The sequence below is a fragment of the Siphateles boraxobius genome, unplaced genomic scaffold, assembly GCF_051911475.1.
Source record: "Siphateles boraxobius isolate OS27281-9 unplaced genomic scaffold, OSU_SipBor_1 66, whole genome shotgun sequence".
In the NCBI taxonomy this organism is placed as follows: Eukaryota; Metazoa; Chordata; class Actinopteri; order Cypriniformes; family Leuciscidae; genus Siphateles; species Siphateles boraxobius.
In genome coordinates, this window is record NW_027509193.1 from 20,268,260 (window position 1) to 20,289,170 (window position 20,911).

Sequence of the window (20,911 nt, forward strand, 5' to 3'; positions counted from 1 at the left end):
TTAGGACTGGATTCAAGCCTTGTCTGTGAAACAAGCTATTAATGTACTTGGATGTCAATCCTCAAGATTCAATATTTCCCATGCAACTGCATGTACCACATGTAGTGGTCAAAACTTAATATGCCCAACAAAGTCTGTAAAACCTTAAATTTTGTATTAAAAGGCATATAATTTTTTTTATCACAAATTCAATCAAAACATTGCAGTTTTAATTGTATAGTCTCAATGCAATTTCCTGCAATCAACAGTGACACGTGTGTAAACTTTGAGTATTTATTGAAAACGACAAGCCACATTTGAGCTCAGGCAATGCTACCGGCATTGGAAGCAATTCTGGGCCACAGGTCTGCACATTCCTTGGCTACGGGTCCTGTGATAGCTGAGCCTAAAAAAAGATAAAGAAACAATTTAGCACTGCATCTGAGCTAAATTCAGAAATTGAAAGCTAAAAATGACATGCATCAAGAAGAGAAGTGAAATGTTCCATCACGGATTGAGATTTAACAGCACATGGCGACTGCCATCTCACCCATTAGCAATGGGATTTACTATTTCCTTCTACGACGACTCACCCAGCCACTGATCAGACAAAGCAAGTGCTTTAAGAAGGATACTGAAATGATCTGAAATTCATCACTTACCTTTCATTTCTCCTTTGTTATTCACTATGACCCCTGCATTGTCTTCAAAGTATAGAAACACGCCATCTTTTCGCCGATACGACTTCCGCTGTCGTATCACCACCGCAGGATGCACTAGATTAAAAGGGGACATCTGTATAAGAATAATATGCTTCTTTAAGGCCCCATCCACACTGCTACATTTTAGTTTAGAAACGGAGACCTTTTGCTACGTTTCCACCTCCCATCCAGACTAAAACAGCAAAAACGAAGAAGTTTAGAAACACTGCCAACCCCCTTTTGCATTTTGAATCTCCAGAGGGCGTTTTAGTGAAGACAGGTCAAAACAGAGGACTTTAGAAACGATGACGCAGAGGCTCATGCTCGGCTATCTGATTGGGTGTCATACAACGGAAGAAAACATAGAGCAGCCTGGACTACCAGTTACGTTAGTGCAAGAAAATTGTTTTTTTTACAATGCTATAACTGCCTACATGCACCAGAGGCAAGCTATTATTTGAGCGATCTGTGACAATTCCCGGCTGCACCGGCGGTTATCAACCGTACATGTAGCGTCGGTTTTGGGTTAAGCCGGGAAGAACCAGGATAATTTTATCAATTAAGTTGTAGTTCCTGAGGAATGGTGCATAAAAAAACTTTCAAATGTCCAGATTGGCAATTATCAACCTCAGCGAAATCTGAGGAATAGTCAATCTGTTTCCTGTTTACACCGGCACGCGCATGCCTGGTGTAGGTGAATGGTCACGTGATCCGCGTTTTCAGCCGTTTTAATCTGGACGGAGATCAATTCTAATACGCAGCTAAACCGCTGGTGTGGACGGAGATCGTATTCGTTTTAATTCTCCGTTTCTAAACTAAAACGCAGCAGTGTGGATGGGGCCAAAGCCAGCAGAGTGCAGTTGCAACAGTCTCTGAAAACTCACCCTTTTTCCTGAGCTCTGGCTTGCCTTTCTTCACTGTGGCCATAACCATGTCTCCCACACCAGCAGCAGGGAGCCTGTTCAGACGACCCTTGATGCCTTTGACGGATATGATGTACAGGTTCTTGGCACCTAAACAAGAGAAAAGCCACAGATCAGTGGGGTTAAAAAATAGTAAAGACCAACAGCTGTAAAGACCAACAAGTTATATTTTCATGCTGCAAGTTAGTTTAATAGACACAAGTCTGCTAACCTTCAGCTAAGAAAAAGCCTGCAACAAACCGCAAACATTTGTTCCATCACGGATTGAGACTGAACAGCACATAGCAACTGCCATCTCACCCAACAGCAATGGGATTTAATATTTCCTTCTACGACAACTCACCCAGCCACTGATCAGTCAAAGCAAGTGCTTTAAGAAGGACACACACATATAACCAATGTAGAACAATCTCATACCTGTGTTGTCAGCGCAGTTGATGACCGCTCCCACCGGGAGACCCAGTGAAATACGGAACTTGGCTCCCGATGACCCACCACGTCCTGAAGAAAAAAACATTATAATTTTACAACTGCCAAAATAAACCAAATCACATTTGGTTTACAAACAAAAACAACTTTGACCAAGAACATTTTAGTGATTTAAATTAAAACTATCCCGACCTCATAAGGGAAGGAAGGATCTGGGGCCAGTTGCACAAACATAGCCATTATATTAGTATGACCAACTAGCAGTTAGTCAAGGGGCAATCAGTCTTACTTTTTAGTCTATGTTTTTATGTAATTTACTTAACACAGTTATTGACAGGATTAAAGAAAAAACAAAAAAAACAATGTGATGACTAACCTTTAAAACTAGTCTAAGCAGTTTATGCAACCGGCCCATGGTGCAATTTTTTTTTGAAGTGATAAAGGCTTCAGTCACCATTCACTTTTGGTGCATAAAAAAACTAATGAAAATGAATGGTGACAGGATGTTCATTCCACCTAAAATCCAGTGTTTTCGACAAAAGAAATTAAGTTATACAGTTTTGTAACAGTGTAAAAAATTAAAGAAGTTTGTTTAAAGGTTAACTATTTAAGTCTGCAAAATGTCTAGGTTGTTACCGACACTCCAGCAGGTTTATAGTAGTGAACTAATGTTTGCTGCCTGATACCAGTCTGATTTCATTCAAATACGAAGACAATATCTAAGAACGAAATAAATTAGCAATTCGGTTGCCCTGTCCTGTAAATCTCCAAATATGCATTTCTCAAACACGCTAACGTGCTATTCAACTCGCCACCATTCAGTCGAGTGTCTACCCGTTTCGCTGCATGTTTAAAGTATTGCACATTTAGTGTCTTTACAGTCAGTTAATTTTACATGGTAGTTATCATGGAGCAATGTTCCAGAACTTGCTTTAACACCACAAAGTTTGCGTAAGAAGTGTTCAATCAACACACTATTGGCTCCACGAGCTTGGGTCTACGTACTTAGCAAACATGGCTCCTACCGCTAGCGGAAAAGGTACATCATTATTTTATCAAAGATATGATTGAGCATTTACATCAATATATCGAAAATATAATTCCTATATGACCAGTTAAACCCATGTATTGAGTTAGGGAGCTTTAGCGTACCTCATTTCAAGGATGATTTTAGATTTCCATGTGTGTTTCTTACCTCTCTTAGACATTGTCGCCGAAAGGGAAAGAGGAAGAGAGAGAAAGGAATGATGGGATATATGCGTGCGCGCATCACAGATTTCACAGCATCCGGCGCAAACTTCATCGTCATTCTCTGTGCATCGCCACCTAGCGTGGCGTATGTCTCCTACTGTATATCGCGCCATAATGCATTTCAGTAATCGAATTATAGTTTAAGAGATCCAAATTGACCAAATACATTATTATTAACGTGAAAATATAAAGTGACGTGTAAGATATTGATCATGAAACTTCAGTGCGGCTCACATCAGGCTACTAACACATTCTGAAATCCACATTAGTTTTTCAATTAAACTTTTTACTCATATTTTTAAGTTATATGCATAATATAATATGTTAATAAACACACACACACACACACACACACACACACACACACACACACACACACACACACACACACACACACACACACACACACACACACACACACACACACACACACACACACACACGTCACACAATAGGCTATATATTAAGGCTAACTATTAAGGCTAATTTATTAAGGCTAACTTTTGGACCTCACTGTATATTAGCTGAAAAAATTACTTTTACAAACTTTTTAAAAATGACAAATTTCACTCAGATATTGCTAGTAAATTTCACCAGGAATTGCAAAGAAATGGCAAGAAACACATTGAATTAAACGTGAAATTTGAAAGCTGAAAGACTAAAATTGTATTTTCTTGTAAAATGTACTCCAATAATCTTTTTTTATTTACAACTTTTAAAAATATTTTTACAGTAGCCTATATATGAATTATTTGGGATGGAAATTATGGCCTATAAGAAACCTGACTCACAGTTGGAATTACACTGTCACAATTTAAAAAGAAAGAAATCTATTAGGCCTATGTCTAGGCTACATGCATTAAGTTAGCTTCGTTTTATAAAGTATCAAATGAAATGGGTAAAATCAACAAAACATCTTAGATGCAATGAGATGTTCCAACAAGGAGAAAATCCTCAAACCTGAGGTTTTTTAATACATAAAGTTTCCATTTGACCAGCCCTTTGAAAATGGGTGTTTTCGTTGCATGCTCCACTTCTCATCTAAACAAATACATTTATCGTCTTTATGGAGAACAAAATTTTACTGGTTAATCTAATACAGTATTACATTTTTAAAAATCTTTTGGAATTAACATTGAAATTATTATTTAAATGCATCATATTGGCCATAGAATAAAACATTTAAAATTCAACAACATGCTAAAAGAATGAGATGGAAAAATGGGAGATAATGGTTTACAATGCTCCATATTTAAATATGATGTACAACTGCATCTTAATAAGTAGACAAAATGATATACAATATACACACATTTACACTAGCGTTCAAAAGATTGGGGTCGATTGCCCTTCTTAATATTTTTGAACGTCTCCTTAGTTATTGCAATTTATAATTAGTTTTCTATTCTGATGGCTCCCGTCTTCAGTGTTACATGATTGATTTCCTTCAGAAAGCCGCGTTTCCACTGTCGGGCCAGTGCGAGCCAGGGCTTAAAACGGGCCGTGCCGGGCTAAAAGCAGTAGCAACGAGCCCAAAACCACGCTGCGTTTCCACTGTCTAGCCAGAAGCTTCTCAGCGCTTCACTAAAACACGACCGTACCACGCCTCTCTGGAACAACGCCACACAAACCCATCATTTCATCAACAAATGGAAGTATTATCAGAATAACTAATCAGAAAGAAAGCACTGGAAACAGCCAGATCGCACAACGATCATGATAAAAGCGACAGATTGCTGGCATTTTTGTTGTTTAGGCTACTTGAAGATTTAAAACCCAAGCATCGATGTTTTATGCCTGCCACAGGTTTACAATAAAAATACATTGATCATAATGAATTAATTTGTGTCAAAATTGCACATTAGTCACACAGAAATAAAAAGGGAGTAGGCTACCGTTATTTCACAAAAGCAGGACTTTTTCAGTCGCGTCTGTTTCTGTTTATTTGTAAAACCCCTTGCCTGTGGCGTTACGATCGGCTCTTTAACATGACTTTGTTTGCAACATGCAGTCATCTCAATGGACGTCTCACTCAACGTGTTATTTTTTCCCCTTTTTTCGGCTATTTATTTAATTAAATTTAAGGCGCAGACGAGGTGTAATCATTCACGTGTGGCAGTGCAATTATTAAAGGGGTGATATAATGCCCTTTTCACAAGATGTAAAATAAATCTCCGATGTCCCCAGAATGTGTATGTGAAGTTTTAGTTCAAAATTCCCCACAGATATCTTTATATAACATGTTAAAGTTGTCACTTTTTTGAGGGTGAGCACAAATGCACCGTTTTTGTGTCTGTCCCTTTAAATATAAAATGAGCTGCTGCTCTCCGCACAGAGGGCGGGGCTTCAAGAGCTTGTGTCCTTTCATAGATATATACACTAGGGCAGGGATGGGCAACTCCGGTCTTCGAGGGCCACTGTCCTGCAGAGTTTAGCTCCAACCCTAATTAAACACACCTGAACAAGCTAATCAATGTTTTCAGGATTACTAAAAAATAATTTTTGTCAGGGTTGGAGCTAAACTCAGCAGGAGAGTGGCCCTCGTGGCCCTCGAGGACCGGAGTTGCCCATCCCTGCACTAGGGGGTGCTTCTCATTTCTTACAGGTCCTTCTAAAAAAATTAGCATATTGTGATAAAGTTCATTATTTTCCATAATGTAATGATAAAAATTTAACTTTCATCTATTTTAGATTCATTGCACACCAACTGAAATATTTCATGTCTTTTATTGTTTTAATACTGATGATTTTGGCATACAGCTCATGAAAACCCAAAATTCCTATCTCAAAAAATTTGCATATTTCATCCGACCAATAAAAGAAGTGTTTTTAATACAAAAAAGTCAACCTTCAAATAATTATGTTCAGTTATGCACTCAATACTTGGTCAGGACTCCTTTTGCAGAAATGACTGATTCAATGCGGCTTGGCATGGAGGCAATCAGCCTGTGGCACTGCTGAGGTGTTATGGAGGCCCAGGATGCTACAATAGTGGCCTTAAGCTCATCCAGAGTGTTGGGTCTTGCGTCTCTCAACTTTCTCTTCACAATATCCCACAGATTCTCTATGGGGTTCAGGTCAGGAGAGTTGGCAGGCCAATTGAGCACAGTAATACCATGGTCAGTAAACCATTTACCAGTGGTTTTGGCACTGTGAGCAGGTGCCAGGTCGTGCTGAAAAATGAAATCTTCATCTCCATAAAGCTTTTCAGCAGATGGAAGCATGAAGTGCTCCAAAATCTCCTGATAGCTAGCTGCATTGACCCTGCCCTTGATAAAACACAGTGGACCAACACCAGCAGCTGACATGGCACCCCAGACCATCACTGACTGTAGGTACTTGACACTGGACTTCAGGCATTTTGGCATTTCCTTCTCCCCAGTCTTCCTCCAGACTCTGGCACCTTGATTTCCGAATGACATGCAAAATTTGCTTTCATCCGAAAAAAGTACTTTGGACCACTGAGCAACAGTCCAGTGCTGCTTCTCTGTAGCCCAGGTCAGGCGCTTCTGCCGCTGTTTCTGGTTCAAAAGTGGCTTGACCTGGGGAATGCGGCACCTGTAGCCCATTTCCTGCACACGCCTGTGCACGGTGGCTCTGGATGTTTCTACTCCAGACTCAGTCCACTGCTTCCGCAGGTCCCCAAGGTCTGGAATCGGTCCTTCTCCACAATCTTCCTCAGGGTCCGGTCACCTCTTCTCGTTGTGCAGCGTTTTTTGCCACACTTTTTCCTTCCCACAGACTTCCCACCGAGGTGCCTTGATACAACACTCTGGGAACAGCCTATTTGTTTAGAAATTTCTTTCTGTGTCTTTCCCTCTTGCTTGAGGGTGTCAATGATGGCCTTCTGGACAGCAGTCAGGTCGGCAGTCTTACCCATGATTGCGGTTTTGAGTAATGAAACAGGCTGGGAGTTTTTAAAAGCCTCAGGAATCTTTTGCAGGTGTTTAGAGTTAATTAAACACCTGCATTAGAGTTAATTAAACACCTTTACTGCATCAAGTTAGTTGATTCAGATGATTAGGTTAATAGCTCGTTTAGAGACCCTTTAAATGATATGCTAATTTTTGAGATAGGAATTTTGGGTTTTCATGAGCTGTATGCCAAAATCATCAGTATTAAAACAATAAAAGTTGGTGTGCAATGAATCTAAAATATATGAAAGTTTAATTTTTATCATTACATTATGGAAAATAATGAACTTTATCACAATATGCTAATTTTTTGAGAAGGACCTGTATTTGTGCATCCTCGTTTCCTTTCCTCGCTTCCTTTCCTTGCGTCTTAGCTCCTCCCCCAGTAGGATGCGAGGGAAGGCTGCAAGGAAAGAAAATGAGGATGGAGGAATCGAATGACAGCTTTTTTATACATTGGAATACTTGATCACTCAAGCGTCACTTAACAGCGTTATCAGCAGCGCTCAAATGATCTGCCCTTATGTTGTTAAAGTTTGGTTATTTAAGAAATTCATAATAAATAATAATAAAGCAAGATACCCTGTTGAAATATGTGTGATTTATATAAACTGCAAAGGTAAAGTATAAATTAAAGTAACAGTATGTAGTTTTTCAACCTTCATTATATATTTCCAAGACCCTTGTGATGGTACATCGACTTACAATAGGTTGAATGACACGTCTGCCACAGCCTGACAGTGTCTGTATCGCTTTTACTGGCACTATGTAACTTCGGGTTTCGGGTAGGAAGTTGGAACCCGAGCACAAAAAAACTACAAAATTCGACTGCTTTACGGCATACGTCACTTCCCCCACTTCCTCAGATTCTGACGTGAGAGCCCAACTAGCGTTTGATACCCGTCTGTATGTTGTTGTCATGACCGAAGCAACAACTAAAAGGAAGAAGGCAAAGGTTTTGTCAGAGGAGACTAAAAGAAGAAAAAGGGAGAGTGACACATTAAAAGATCGGACGAGGATTACTATAGACCTTTTACGCAAAAACCGGAAATACGTCAAGGAAGCGTAAACCCATTTCCGGTGTAAGCTTTGTTGACGGAGAAATGGCAGCTAACGTTAGAGTGTTTTCGACTAGCCTGACTAGTCTTCCGAAGTTCACCAGCGCCGATGTGGTGAAGAGTGTGGAGATACATTCGTCCACTAAAGGGAACAAGTTGGACAAGGGATATAAATTCTTCCATGAAGAGTTTATCCACAATTACCAAGGTAAGAAACGAAGAAATTGCTGTTGCTAGCTTTAACCATATCACCGGTTATATCTCTGTTAACGTTAACTGTAAAGTAAGTAATGGTGTTGTGAATTTGTAATATAAGGTATAACACATCGCAGTGAATATGTTGTGTGTATGTTTAAGTGAGATGGCATGAGATAACATAACAAGAAGTAATTTGGTGAAGTTGTAACTTACTAGGTAAATGTGAAATGTTACTGACTTAACGTTAAGAAGTAAAGTTGTGTATTTCTATGTGAGATAACATGTAATATTTTCTTGTTGCATGCGGTAGTATCAAATATACTCCAGGGACAGGTTATAGTGAGAGGTAGATGCTTCAGGTCAATGAGGAAGAGCGAGGAGCCTCACAAACTGGAGGTTTGACTATAGACAGAATGCCGGTTGGCAAAAGTTCAGAAAGTTGCCCGTTCTTGCGTTCACTCTTCTTGCTGCGGTTGCGGCACTTTCTTCACTTACTATTTCTTTACTGAAAGTTATAGTGTCATGTTATTGTGAACATTGATGTGACTGCGTAAGTATGACTTCAGTGTAACCTATTTCATTTGTTATTGTGTCTAGATCTCACTGGAGGCAGAAAGTGCTACTGCCAACCTGAAAGCTTTCTCCTGCAGTTGTGCGGCTGGTAAAGGATTCTGCAATCACGTAGTTGCTATCCTGTACCAGACCGCACATTATTCACAGCTGGGTCTGCAGGCTGTTCCACCCCCCTTGGCCTGCACTAGTGGCTTGCAGAGATGGCACAGACCAAGAACACAGGTGGGTTTGTGATAAACATGTCATATGATTTAAGAACTGATGCGTATCTATAACAACTGGAAATTATTATAAAAACACCACCAGAAGTGACTACAGTACAGACTGTAACTGTTTTTTGTCTTTTACTTTTAAGGGAATCCATCCTGAACCTGTTAGTGAGCTGGTGGTGCAAAAGCCCAAAACAGTGGGTCAGAACGGTCTGAGGTCCACATTGTACAAGGCATATACAGGTGATTTAACTTGTTAACTGGTTGATTGTTGCTTTGTGAGAGTAAGTTATTTTTTTTTTAAATGTTATGACTAACATCATTATGGTTACCGCAGATACAATAAATAAAATGTAAATGTAGTTAAGCACTCATGTCTAAATTTTCTTTTGTGTGACCAATAATCTTGTGTATCTCTTTGCTCTTTTGTCTAGGACCACTGCCAGATCCATATATGATGGCATCTGGAAGTAAATTAAGCCAGGTGCAGCCCCAGTCTCTCATGGCTGTTGTATTGGATGGGGTTTCTGAGATGGAGCTGACGCCATCTAGATTTGGGTCTGTCCCTCGTGGATCTCCCATGTCCTATCACTGTCCACCCAAGAAGTCCAGTGACCTCATCCTACACCACATGGCTCCAGAATTTCCGTCCCTTCCTCTGATGCAGCACACTTTTCCCAGGTTGCATTTCGTCCCGACCTTACATCAGTTGATGCATCTCCAGTCTCTAGAAGTGTCACCGCAGCTGTCCAGCGAGATAGCCAAAGAAACTCAGCAGCAGTCCAAATGTCCTGCGTGGACACAGCTACGGCGACCAAGGCTGACTGCCAGTCGTTTTTGGGAAGCTTGTTGTAGTAGGGCGTGTCGTGCAGAGGAGGAGTCTGCAGCTATTCAAATGATCAGAGGCTCCACAAAGCAAACAGCTGCAATGAAGCGTGGTCTACTGGTGGAGCATGAAGTGCTGGCAAACTACGCTGAAACTATGCGAGTTAATGTGCTACCAGCAGGATTTGTCATTCACCCTGACGCACCACATCTCGGGGCCAGTCCAGACGGTCGGGTGTATGACCCTTCAGAGTCGCCTCCTTTTGGCCTGGTTGAGGTGAAGAGCAGCACAAAAAATGATCCATCTCAGGTTGCTCACCTCAAGGTGCAGGAAGGCCACGCCACTTTGAGGCGTTCACATAAATACTACTGGCAGGTTCAGGGCCAACTGGCAATCACAGGACTGACATGGTGTGACTTTGTTACCGATACCCTATCAAATTTAACTGTGGAAAGAATTTGGCGTGATGACTCCTTCATAGCGGAAATGAAAGAGAAATTAGATGTATATTATTATGGCACATACATGAATGCATACCTTGAATTCCACTAATCTTGTCTTTACCAATCAGTTTTGCCTTCTGTCTTACTGTTGATGAACTGTTATTTTTTTTATTGTAAATATTTGATGTTATTTCCACTAATCTTGTTCTTTACCAATCAGTTTTGCCTTCTGTCTTACTGTTGATGAACTAATGTCTTTTTTTATTGTAAATGTTTGATGTTATTTATTAAATAAGTTATTAATCAGTTGATGTTACACATACCAAAAAATTAAAGGATGCATCATTTTGACCAAAATTGTTTTAATTGTTCATCTAATGTTTTAGTGAAATCAGTCACATTTCAACAGAAAAATATTACGAATATAACAATTATATTTAATTTGATGTTTAAGAATGTGGGAACACTAAATTATTTACACATTATACATTTACATATAAAACATTAATTCATTCACTCTTCAAAACATTAAGGTCCTTGATAGTTTGCTAAAACACAGCAGTTAAGCCAGATCTGATTCACACTGCCAATCAGTGTGAGCGGCACAGGAGAGTCCCAGATGTGAAAGGACTTTACCCTACCGATCACTCTCTCCACTATAATTCTGAGGCGGGCAATGGCTTGGGTTTGTTCTGTTTCCTCTTTGCTGAATTGAGCTGAACGCTTAAAAGGTGGAATGATGAGCTTAGCTCCAACGTCAGCAAGGAGGTCTTGAATGAGGAACCCTTTGTCTGCCATGATGTCGTCTCCTGGCTCCAGCAAGGGAAGGACTCCACTGATCCTGGTGATCTCCTTATCAGAGATGCACCCGGTGTACAGGGGTGAGACAAATGTCACCAAGCCATTGGGAGCAACTCCAATCAGGCCTTTCAATGTCGTCCTGTTTTTGTAGCTCGAAAAGGTTTCTGACTGTAAGGTCAGGGATGAGGCTGTCTCCAGGGCAATTTCTGTGCAGTCCAGTATCACTCTGACATTAGGACAGTACCTCTGGAATTTAAGGGGCATAGTGGACTTAACCTTTTCCCTGCTTATCCAGATGGGAAGTGAGCTCAGCATCATAAAAAGATAATTGGCCCAGGTGATGGTAACCCTGCTGACCCTGGCAATGCTCACATTAAACATGTCAGCAATGAGCTGCTCCTTCATGCCAACAGCAACCCGCATGGAATACATCAAGAACTCATCTATTAATGGCATGATGCGTGGTGGGCTGGGATCTTGGCAGCCTTCCTCCCCTGCCCTCTTTGCTTTGGTCCAGTACACCAGTCTATGGGCAGATGGTGCAATCGACTCCCAAAAAATTGTAAAAACCCTCTCGGATGGAAATTTGGTGTAGAAACGAATTTGGTCGTCTGATGAACAGTATCGGCTGAAGAGAGTAGGAGGTGGTAGGTCAATGTTTTGCAACATGGCTTCTAAGTCATGGATGTAATCCAAAGCCTCGTCCAGAGCACCTATAAAGATAAATAAATTAAAAAACAGTCTTAACATATTTATGCTACCTTTCAACACAACACAGAACAGTAATTATGTCATGTCAACTCTTAAATGACATCACTGCAGAAATAATGTCATTCAGAGCATGCCCCCTACAGCTAGACAGCATGAGACTATGTTACAGTTACAGATGTAGACTAACATTAGTTAAATAAAAATACGTGTTTGTAATGTTAAGAGAGAAAAACTCAACTGCAAATAACAAATCCAATTACTGTGTGCACCAGTGGAGTTTTGCTGGCATCCAATGGGGAAAATCTGTTACTGCACCCAAACAAAATACTACCACTCATTTTTTGAGATACCAATCTCACATTTGGAACACAACTTATTTAGATTTATGGCTTTGATTTTCTAGCCGTTTTAGGGTTATACTCGTTTCATTAAATATATATTTTATATAAAATAATGTGCATAAACTTAAACCTATATAACTTTTTTTTTTAATTTACTTATTTTTTTTTTTTACTTTAGCAATAATCTGCCACGGGTCTTCTTTAAAATGAGACCAAACATAAGTCTGTGCTCCCAAGTAGTTTTTTGACACGGACATTTTTGTCCTCTATGTACCCATGTGTAACTTTTTTTAAATTGATACACAAGGGTTAAGTTGTTCAGTTAGAAAGGCATTTATCACACGAATGCATTTATCCATTAACGGTATACATAGTTGACTAGCGTTAACTTACTAAACACATTATGAACAATCTTACCTGCAGGTGGGTGTGTCACGTAGTCGTGATCCATCCTTACTGCCTTAGCCACCATGGTGCTATCTTCACCTTCACAGCATAGCTGGACAGACTGACGTTTGAAGGTTCTGTCATATACTGACTCCCTTCTCAAAGGAGCAGTAAAATTGTTCCAAGGGAATAGGCTCGGGACAACACCACTCTTCAGGCGACGAACGACGCAGCCACCAACGTAATCATCCGGAGCGAAGTGCCGGCTGCAGACATAGGTGCTACCTCTTTTTATATCAAAACTGTTCCCTTCCTCTCTTCGGATCGCCTGTATCCATTTGGGTTTCAGGTTTGGATCCACGGGAAAAGAATGAAATGAAAGGTAGGGCTGTTTTTGGGTGGAAGACGAACAGCCTGGAACACAACAGAAACTGCGACTCTTCGACTCTGCCATTTTTCGTATCTGCCGCTACGATAACAGGAAGTTCTAATACACTTCATTGACGTATTTCCGGTCAAAAAATGCGGAAGTGCGTAAAAGGTCTATTGGAGGGATAGCAAGACAGTTTGAAGACGGTTAGAGTGTCCGCGCGCGACCGGCTCTCTCTCTCTCTCTGCTCGTTCTTTCAGTAACATGCACCCTGTCACAAGCGCAGCAGTAAGTCATCTATAAAGTGTTTATACATTAATAAATAAATCAGGGAGTCAGGGAGCTGACTATCGCGCGAAATGTAAAAGGCTGAATAACATGGCCTGGCCACGTTACGGAATCTATCTGGTCCTCCATTTATCTTCATGAATCAAGTAATGCTAGTAGAGTAGCGAATTATCTGGTAGCTACACTAACATGCTAGTTTACGATGGTTATAATAAATAATCTTTCAGGATAACTATCCTAATGTCTGCAGGCTGATATGTTTGTGTATTTATTTTTCTGGTGAAAGTGTCTTGCCTCAGGCTATAATGCAAATCGATTTTCAAATTTGCAGATTCATCTATGGTAGCTTGATATTATAATATTTACGATATATGGCTATTACTTACCACACAAACATTGAATTGAATTAGCATATCCGTTATGTAAAACAGTAGACAAAAGGCTACTATATTGACGCTGTCTTGTAAACGTGAGCTATGCGATCTTTTGATGTTTGAAAAAAATAAAACCCATGAAATTATATTCATATGACATGCTGAAATATATGCCAATGTACCTGGGATGAAGACATTTCACACGCAACACTGGCGGTCTGCCCGCGAGAACTCAAGACAGTATCGATGCACACGTGTATCGCCTTGTGTAACCATGACAGATTTTACAGCAGTAGAAGACAATACTGTTTCCCAACTGTAGGGGGACCCCGAGAGCAAAAACCGCAAAAACGACATAGTGTTGCTTTAAAACGATTGTGATCGATGTGAAGGGGGAGGAGAATTGATACGTGCGTCACGTTTTGTCGATAAAACACTTCCGCATAGGATGCACCTGTGTATCCTCGCTCATGACTCCTCTGGAAGCCTCCTCACTCCTCGATCCTCACCTCCTCGCGGTGCAATTAGAGAATTGAGATGTCCTTCAAGATGGCTGAGCTAGATCGATTTCCGGGTCATAGGATGGAGGACGGAGGAGTGAGGAGACGAGGAGGGATATTGAGAAGCACCCTAGATGTCGCCTTGGGGTTCTAAGCATGGACAAAACCTCCGCCATCTTGGAACAGGGGTCTTGTCATAGTAAGTAGCTAGGTAACGCAGCTATCTCCGCCTGTACTCTGAATTCATGGATGATGCCGGACTTTTGTGCTACGTATGGATGTTCACACGAACGGAATCTAAAAACCAGACAGCAAGGGATTACATTTCACAAGAATGTGAAATTTTGGAAATTTTTAGAAATTTCTCTGGACTCAATGATAAATACATGTCTGACCGTTGGAACGAACCAAAAAAAAAAAAACTAGAAAATCGCATTCATGACAATTTATGGTGATTTTATTTCCGTTAGACCTTTTCCTGACACTGATGCTTAAAGAGGAGGAGCTCCCCTGTTCCATGATGGCGGCTCTATTGACGCATTCGTTCCAATGAACTGCCGTAGCCAAGGCGACTAGTGTATATATCTATGGTGTCCTTTTACCTCACAGACATGCACTGGAAATTTCAAAAAACTTTAGCCTTTTATGTTCAAACTGGAGTCAGAAAGATGGAGAGACTCAAGAAGAAGTAACAACATGTAGACAACATTTCTGAATGGTCAGTTGATTAATTTATGTAGCTTATGTGTAGTTATTTTCTAGTCATTGATTAGCATTCTGTCATGATAATCTATAAATTGTGTTCCCGGGGGAGGGGTTTATGTAAATTTTAGGGTTAGTGATGTCACCAACCCGGGAGGAAAGTCGTTGTGTTCCCTACAAGCCGTTTGTTGTAGTCCTCAAAAAGCAATTTCTGTAAAAGAAAATATCTCCCTTTGCTTTGAACTTTGAGCGTCATGACTTTGCACATGTTGTTTATGCTCAAACAGCAACATTACACACTAAGTAAGAAACGTGAAATCATAATCAACCACCAAATTTCTTTCACTTTAAGTATTTTTTCCTCTACCACGTATTGCAACACGTTACTCAACACGGCTCAGTGCAGTGTGTCAGTTCTAGCACATTTAACTTTCCCTTCACTCATTCCTCTCACTGAACGTGACATCTGCATCTGTTATATTTACGTGTGTGTTCTTGTTTAACACACATTTTGAGGGCCAAATGCCCCCACAAATATCGAAGACACTTGATATAGGTTATTGCATTTGTATAGCTTATTGTTGGGTTTGTTATGTTTTTATCTTTTATAATATTAATAGTCCTATAGGCTACAGCACTTTGGTATAGGCTACTATCAGTGGTTGCTAACTCCATCTCTACAATCTGCAAACACAATAACTATTAGGCTATAAACACAAAACAGTTGATGTCCTATATAGGTCTACTTTACTGTAGTTCATCGTTTGTTTATTTATTTGTTTCATTTTTGTGACAGCAGCATAATAAACCAATTTATTATTTCAGGCTTTTCTGTGTTGATTTAAAGCTATTCTATGACTCTCTTTATTAATCAGCTAACAAGAAAGTCGCTAAAACCGCTCTTTTGTAAAAAAAAAAAAGTTTCATTAGCCTATATTACCTCCTGATTTCCTGAAGATGACAACAAATATTTTTTCATTGTTTCATGTTATTTATTTCTATTTATTTTTAATCATGTATTATATGTTTAATTTCTATTGCTTTAAATGTTTTATGAATTCTTTTTTTTAGTAGACTGTCTCTTACTGTATCTTGTTTGAAAATGTACTTTATTGCCTTGCTCTACCTCGAGTTCCTTATCCTATTTTTGTATGTGTGATACATGTGATGTGTCCCCTGTGATCTTTCTTCAATTTAAAAATAATAATGATAATAAAACAAAGTTTATTGGCAGATGTAGACGTCATGTTCATTGAGACGAGTGCATGTTGCAAAGTCATATTAAATATTTTCTAACTTTAGCTAGTGTGTAATGTTGCTGTTTGAGTATAAACAACATCTGCAAAGTTACAGCGCTCAAAGTTCAAAGCAAATGGAGATATTTGCTTTTAAAGAAATCAATTTCTAAGGAATACAGCAAACAGCCGGTAGGGACTATACGACATTCCTCCAGGGTTGCTGACGTCAGTAACCCCAATATTTACATAACCCCTCCTCCGAGAATACTAAATAAGGGGGGCGAGGCCATTTTATATTGCGTTGGAGAAGAGTTATTGTGGTATAGGAGTGTTGTTGCTGCCGCAATGTCGTCGAAACGCTGTTATTTTCATCAGTGCCGAGATTGCAGGTCCACTTTGTTCAGCCTTCCTAGGGACGGGGAGTTAGGGATCAATGGTTAATGATTACCCAAATCTCGCTCTCTGTGCTGCACATTTTACGGAGGAAAGCTTCCACAATCTTGGCGATCGAGTTCAATGCAGGATTCGCACAGCGGCTTGTGCTGAAAGATGGAGCAGTTCCAATTTTAAGAACAGAAGCTGTTGTTTACGGGCCACAATCTTTAAGTATGATTTATTTTTTGTCTATGTGTTTTCCTGTAATAGTTCGTATTGTTAATTGTACGTTGTAGCAAGGAAGTAAACAAACGACAACGCTGTTTGGCTCTGCAAACCAGCTTGTTAAAAGCTCATTCATACTTAACGTTATCCGACAAACACCTAACGTTACAAACTTTTTTAAAATCTCAACAGCGAACTTGGAATTAGAGTAAATTATTCTTTGATTAGAGTTTTTATGTATTGTTTATCGCTTGTTTATCTACAGGCATGCTAAACATGGTTCTGTGTTTGATTTGGCAGCCGATGTTTAGTGTTAGTATTGGGTTAATAGTTCTGGCGACAGATATTTGTCTACAATCATTCTAAAAATACAACAGTAACCGTGCCATAAAGTCAGTAGCGATCACTATAGATCCGCCGTCTTTAATCAAAAAAATCCCTTTGAGGACTGTAGTATAATTTGTTAGAACGGTTATATGAAATTCTTGTTTATGAAGCTTATTTTTTTGTAATACTATAATAATCAGTACAATTAAATAACACCGTATCTAGAAGGTAATGAGACATCAAAAAACAAACCTTTCTGAAACGTTGTTTAACAGCCGTTCTTGAACAGGTTCTGCTCGATCATCTTCACTAATATTCTCTGGGTCTGATTCTGGCTCAAATTGTTATGGTTTTATTGACACCATCGTTTATAATACACCAAAGCACAAACTCGCTACCGGTAAAGGTACGGGGCGTGACGTTTCCGGAAAACGTGCACTAGTCGGTAAGCAAATCACAACACACTGGGCCAGCTAACCAATCTGAGCCCATTGCTTATTTCTGAGGGACAGGCTTCATAGAACCCGGAAACAATCAGACCGTTTTTACAAGGAGGGACAGAGCAGTGTAGAATAAAGGTAAAATATATGAAAAATAATGAATTTTTTTTTAAAAGAAGCATGAACACATGTTAGAGTGCACCCCACAAACACAATCAAGCCTTTGAAAAAATGTGTTTTACCACCCCTTTAAAGAGCTGATCGGAACGCCAAACCTCTTTCTGTAACCACTCCTCAAGCCCGAGTTGGCCCGCTTTGGACCAAGGTTGCGGTGGGCCAGAAAACCCTGGCCGCTGGCCCCGAGGAAGCCTTCACGAGGCCCGATCAAGCCCCGGAACTGACAGTGGAAACGCGACTGGCCCTGGCGTGCACTAGCACGCCCGCTTTTGGCCCGACAGTGGAAACGTGGCTATTCTAACATCCTGATTTGGTGCTCATGAAACATTTCTTATTATCATCAGAGTTGAAAACTGCCTAAAATATTTGTGTGGAAACCCAAACTTCGGAATGTTATTGTGCATAGAGTAATGAAACATTGTGATACTGCTATTGCATGTTGCTTCTCAGAGGGTTGCTGATCTGGGTCAGGGTGGGCGGGGGTGGTGAGGCTGGCTAAAGAGGTCAGCATTGGCAGATATCCCAGCACAGGTTGTGTTCACCCTGGGCACAGACACTGCATGTGCTCTGCATCTCCTCCTGCCTGTCAGGAGAGTTGGTGCCAGGCACACTTCCCTTCATGGGATGGCATCCAGCCTGGGTGAGAACACTCTCTCTCTCTCCTTCTCCTCCTCCATCTGTTTGGATGTGTTGTCGGAGTCAGTGGCTTCATTGTCTCGCTGGCGCTCCTCACAGGTTGCGTGAGGGTGCGCCTGCCACGTTCCATCCTGGTATGTGCAGAAACACACCGTCTGCTCATCAATATCGACACGCTCTCCAGCTGAGATCACGCGATTTCCAGCAAAGCAGTTTGGCCCTTTGAAGAGGAGACAGGAGCATCAAGCTCAGTATTTGGGGGGAATTATAGCTAGTTCACCCTAAAAATTAAAATTCCGTCAGCATTTACTCATGTCGTTCCAAACCTGGATGACTTTCTTCTGGAACAAAAAATTAACTGTTTCTGTCCATTTAACCACTTTTGACTGAAACATTTTACGTTTCGAAATTGTCAAAGTTTATTGGAATGGTACGCAACTTGGTGACTTTTGTAGCACTTCTTAAGTGAACAGAATTTTTTTTCCCTAAATTTATTTTGTATGTTCCACAGAAGAAAGAAAGTCATGCAGGTTTGGAACGACATGATGGTGAGTAAATGATGACAGAGTTTTCATTATTGGGTGAACTATCCCACTATTGCCCTCAAACTGAAATTACCAGGTAGACGCCCACAAATGCATTACGTTTATACAGAATGTCTATTATACGTTTTAAAATTGATACACATTACATACTCATTTCTACATAAACATTACACACACACAATCTGTCCATCTCTTGCCTTCTGTTGTCAGGGATGGCCTAATGCCCCATAGTGCCTGTGCCATCCCAGCATGCAGTGAACTAGTTTCTATTTATAGAAGGCATGTTGGTAGTAAGCAATCTATCGAACAATTCCATTGCATCATTCTTTTTCCATGACATCACTGCGAACAATGGAGTAACAAATCAATAAAAAAAAGAGGTGTGGAGTCCACATCACCAATGAAACTTCCTCATTGATCCTTGTGTTGCACAACCCAACCTACATGCCTCTCAAAACACTAGATGCATGTAAAGGAGTTTGTGAAAAAATTATTGGATGCACGTGTATTGTTGCATGTGTAAGGACTCTCACCGCTTTTGCACACAGGACAGCAATGGTTGGGTTCGTATACAGGATTTACACAATGTAAAGCAGGACAGCCGGATATGGTGCAGTAAACTTCTCTGTTGACTTCACACCGGCAACGCTCACAGGGTGACAACTATTTTACACGGGATCAAATGCCAAATGCATTAATGTAAATATAAGTAAATTATGAGTAATTAAAAGAGTAAACAAGCCATTAAAAGAGTATTGAATCAGTCTTATATACTGTTTAATCATTTACCCTTATTTTTCTTTATCCCACACAAAAATAATAGAACATTGACTAGAGTCAAACAAAACGCAGATATTATACAATTATCATGCAATTAATATTATGTCCCAACTTGAAACTCTTAGTTAATAGGTTAGCACATATCCTGAAAAGTGTGTGTGTGTGTGTGTGTGTGTGTGTGTGTGTGTGTGTGTGTGTGTGTGTGTGGGTGGTGTGGTGTGGTGTGGTGTGTGTGTGTGTGGGGGGGGGGGGATGTTTAAATATCTACGCTGTATTACTTTTTACATTGTTGTGATAAACATCAGTAAAGAAAAACAAAAAAAGGTAATTTATTATAATAACTGGTCATTATTATAAAATCCGGTTAGACCAATATAGTGAAATGTATTTTCCAGCCTAAGAACTTATACACTGACTCACCCTAAATTCCTCCAGCATTCTGTAAGTTTTGCCTCCATACACACAAACTTTACTGACAGCTTCACACACGGGACAGCACGACTTGTATTTGATGCGCGTGCATCTCGGGTGTATACGCGGGCACTTGGGTCTGACACACACGGGTCCATCCTCTGTGCAGGTGCAGGGACACGCTGTGGAGCTCGGATAATAAACCTCTCCAATGCCATACACAAAACCTTGATCGTCGATACAGAACTTGCCACGATAGTCGCCAAATTCGTATTCCAGCTCGGATTTGGAAGAGTATTCTGATGCGCTTTGGAGAACGAAGCACTGGAGTGCAAACGAGAAGCACAGGACGAGAGATCGCATCGTTACTGGCAGTAAGTTGTGGACTGGGTTGTCTTCATGCGCGTGGGTCAGTGCATGAACATTTGCCCAATGACATACACAAGAGAAATGACCCACCTCTAAATGCCACTATCGCTACTGTACAGGCTTGCAGGCAACTGCATTTTTTAATGTTCGATGACTATCAGTAAAAAACAAACTTTTACGTTACTTTTTACAATAATAATAGCAAGACTTTGTTATAAATTTTGAATCATTCTAATATTTTTACTTAAAGACTTTTGCCTTAAAATAATATTGAACCGATGGATGGATAGACAACTTAGGATACAAATATCTCACGTGAAGAGCTTCACAGAAACGTACCGATCCAAGTGGTGCTCACTCGCTGCAGAGCTAAAAATGACATCCAGCTCTCCCTCTCTGGACGTCTGGCT

The 20,911-nt window shown here is 40.2% G+C and overlaps 4 protein-coding genes across 5 annotated transcripts; 1 reads left to right on the forward strand and 3 right to left on the reverse strand.

Annotated features, from left to right (window-relative positions):
* Nucleotides 1-259: 259 nt before the first annotated feature.
* On the reverse strand, nt 260-3,350 carry rpl23 (ribosomal protein L23). The gene is made up of 5 exons (XM_077212902.1): nt 3,228-3,350; nt 2,021-2,104; nt 1,565-1,693; nt 642-755; nt 260-385 (listed from the first exon to the last, which is right to left on the reverse strand). Exons 1-5 carry the CDS (start codon nt 3,238-3,240, stop codon nt 303-305), a joined length of 423 nt encoding a protein of 140 aa, XP_077069017.1. The 5' UTR covers nt 3,241-3,350; the 3' UTR covers nt 260-302.
* Nucleotides 3,351-8,300: 4,950 nt separating this feature from the next.
* LOC143722426 (uncharacterized) lies at nt 8,301-10,689 on the forward strand. Its single transcript, XM_077213833.1, has 5 exons — nt 8,301-8,463; nt 8,764-8,849; nt 9,051-9,248; nt 9,382-9,478; nt 9,670-10,689. The coding sequence occupies exons 1-5, from the start codon at nt 8,301-8,303 to the stop codon at nt 10,611-10,613; spliced, it is 1,488 nt and encodes a 495-aa protein (XP_077069948.1). The 3' UTR covers nt 10,614-10,689.
* Nucleotides 10,690-10,849: 160 nt separating this feature from the next.
* Nucleotides 10,850-15,963, reverse strand: LOC143721946 (uncharacterized). The gene is made up of 2 exons (XM_077212903.1): nt 12,775-15,963; nt 10,850-12,018 (listed from the first exon to the last, which is right to left on the reverse strand). Exons 1-2 carry the CDS (start codon nt 13,196-13,198, stop codon nt 11,033-11,035), a joined length of 1,410 nt encoding a protein of 469 aa, XP_077069018.1. The 5' UTR covers nt 13,199-15,963; the 3' UTR covers nt 10,850-11,032.
* LOC143721947 (brorin) lies at nt 12,497-20,866 on the reverse strand. Of its 2 annotated transcripts, XR_013196796.1 has the most exons (4): nt 20,142-20,866; nt 19,475-19,604; nt 15,433-18,616; nt 12,497-14,270 (listed from the first exon to the last, which is right to left on the reverse strand). XR_013196796.1 is itself a non-coding variant. In XM_077212905.1 (3 exons), exons 1-3 carry the CDS (start codon nt 20,493-20,495, stop codon nt 18,378-18,380), a joined length of 723 nt encoding a protein of 240 aa, XP_077069020.1. In that variant the 5' UTR covers nt 20,496-20,866; the 3' UTR covers nt 12,497-18,377. The 2 variants fall into 2 exon arrangements, 1 of the variants encoding a protein (XP_077069020.1); XM_077212905.1 differs by having other exon boundaries at nt 12,497-18,616.
* Between the last annotated feature and the right edge of the window lie 45 nt (nt 20,867-20,911).

Excerpts from the sequence above, each read along its gene's own strand:
- LOC143721947 (XM_077212905.1), bottom strand. The coding sequence starts at position 20,495 with ATGCGATCTCTCGTCCTGTGCTTCTCGTTTGCACTCCAGTGCTTCGTT. Across the intron at positions 19,605-20,141 it reads GAATGCTGGAGGAATTTAGG|TTGTCACCCTGTGAGCGTTG; the intron begins GTGAGTCAGTGT and ends CGTGTAAAATAG. Across the intron at positions 18,617-19,474 it reads CTGTCCTGTGTGCAAAAGCG|GGCCAAACTGCTTTGCTGGA; the intron begins GTGAGAGTCCTT and ends TCCTCTTCAAAG.
- LOC143722426 (XM_077213833.1), top strand. The coding sequence starts at position 8,301 with ATGGCAGCTAACGTTAGAGTGTTTTCGACTAGCCTGACTAGTCTTCCG. Across the intron at positions 9,249-9,381 it reads GGCACAGACCAAGAACACAG|GGAATCCATCCTGAACCTGT; the intron begins GTGGGTTTGTGA and ends TTTACTTTTAAG. Across the intron at positions 9,479-9,669 it reads ATTGTACAAGGCATATACAG|GACCACTGCCAGATCCATAT; the intron begins GTGATTTAACTT and ends TCTTTTGTCTAG.
- rpl23 (XM_077212902.1), bottom strand. Across the intron at positions 756-1,564 it reads GCCAGAGCTCAGGAAAAAGG|TGCATCCTGCGGTGGTGATA; the intron begins GTGAGTTTTCAG and ends CTTTTAATCTAG. Across the intron at positions 386-641 it reads TAACAAAGGAGAAATGAAAG|GCTCAGCTATCACAGGACCC; the intron begins GTAAGTGATGAA and ends ATCTTTTTTTAG.
- LOC143721946 (XM_077212903.1), bottom strand. The coding sequence starts at position 13,198 with ATGGCAGAGTCGAAGAGTCGCAGTTTCTGTTGTGTTCCAGGCTGTTCG. Across the intron at positions 12,019-12,774 it reads CGTGACACACCCACCTGCAG|GTGCTCTGGACGAGGCTTTG; the intron begins GTAAGATTGTTC and ends TTATCTTTATAG.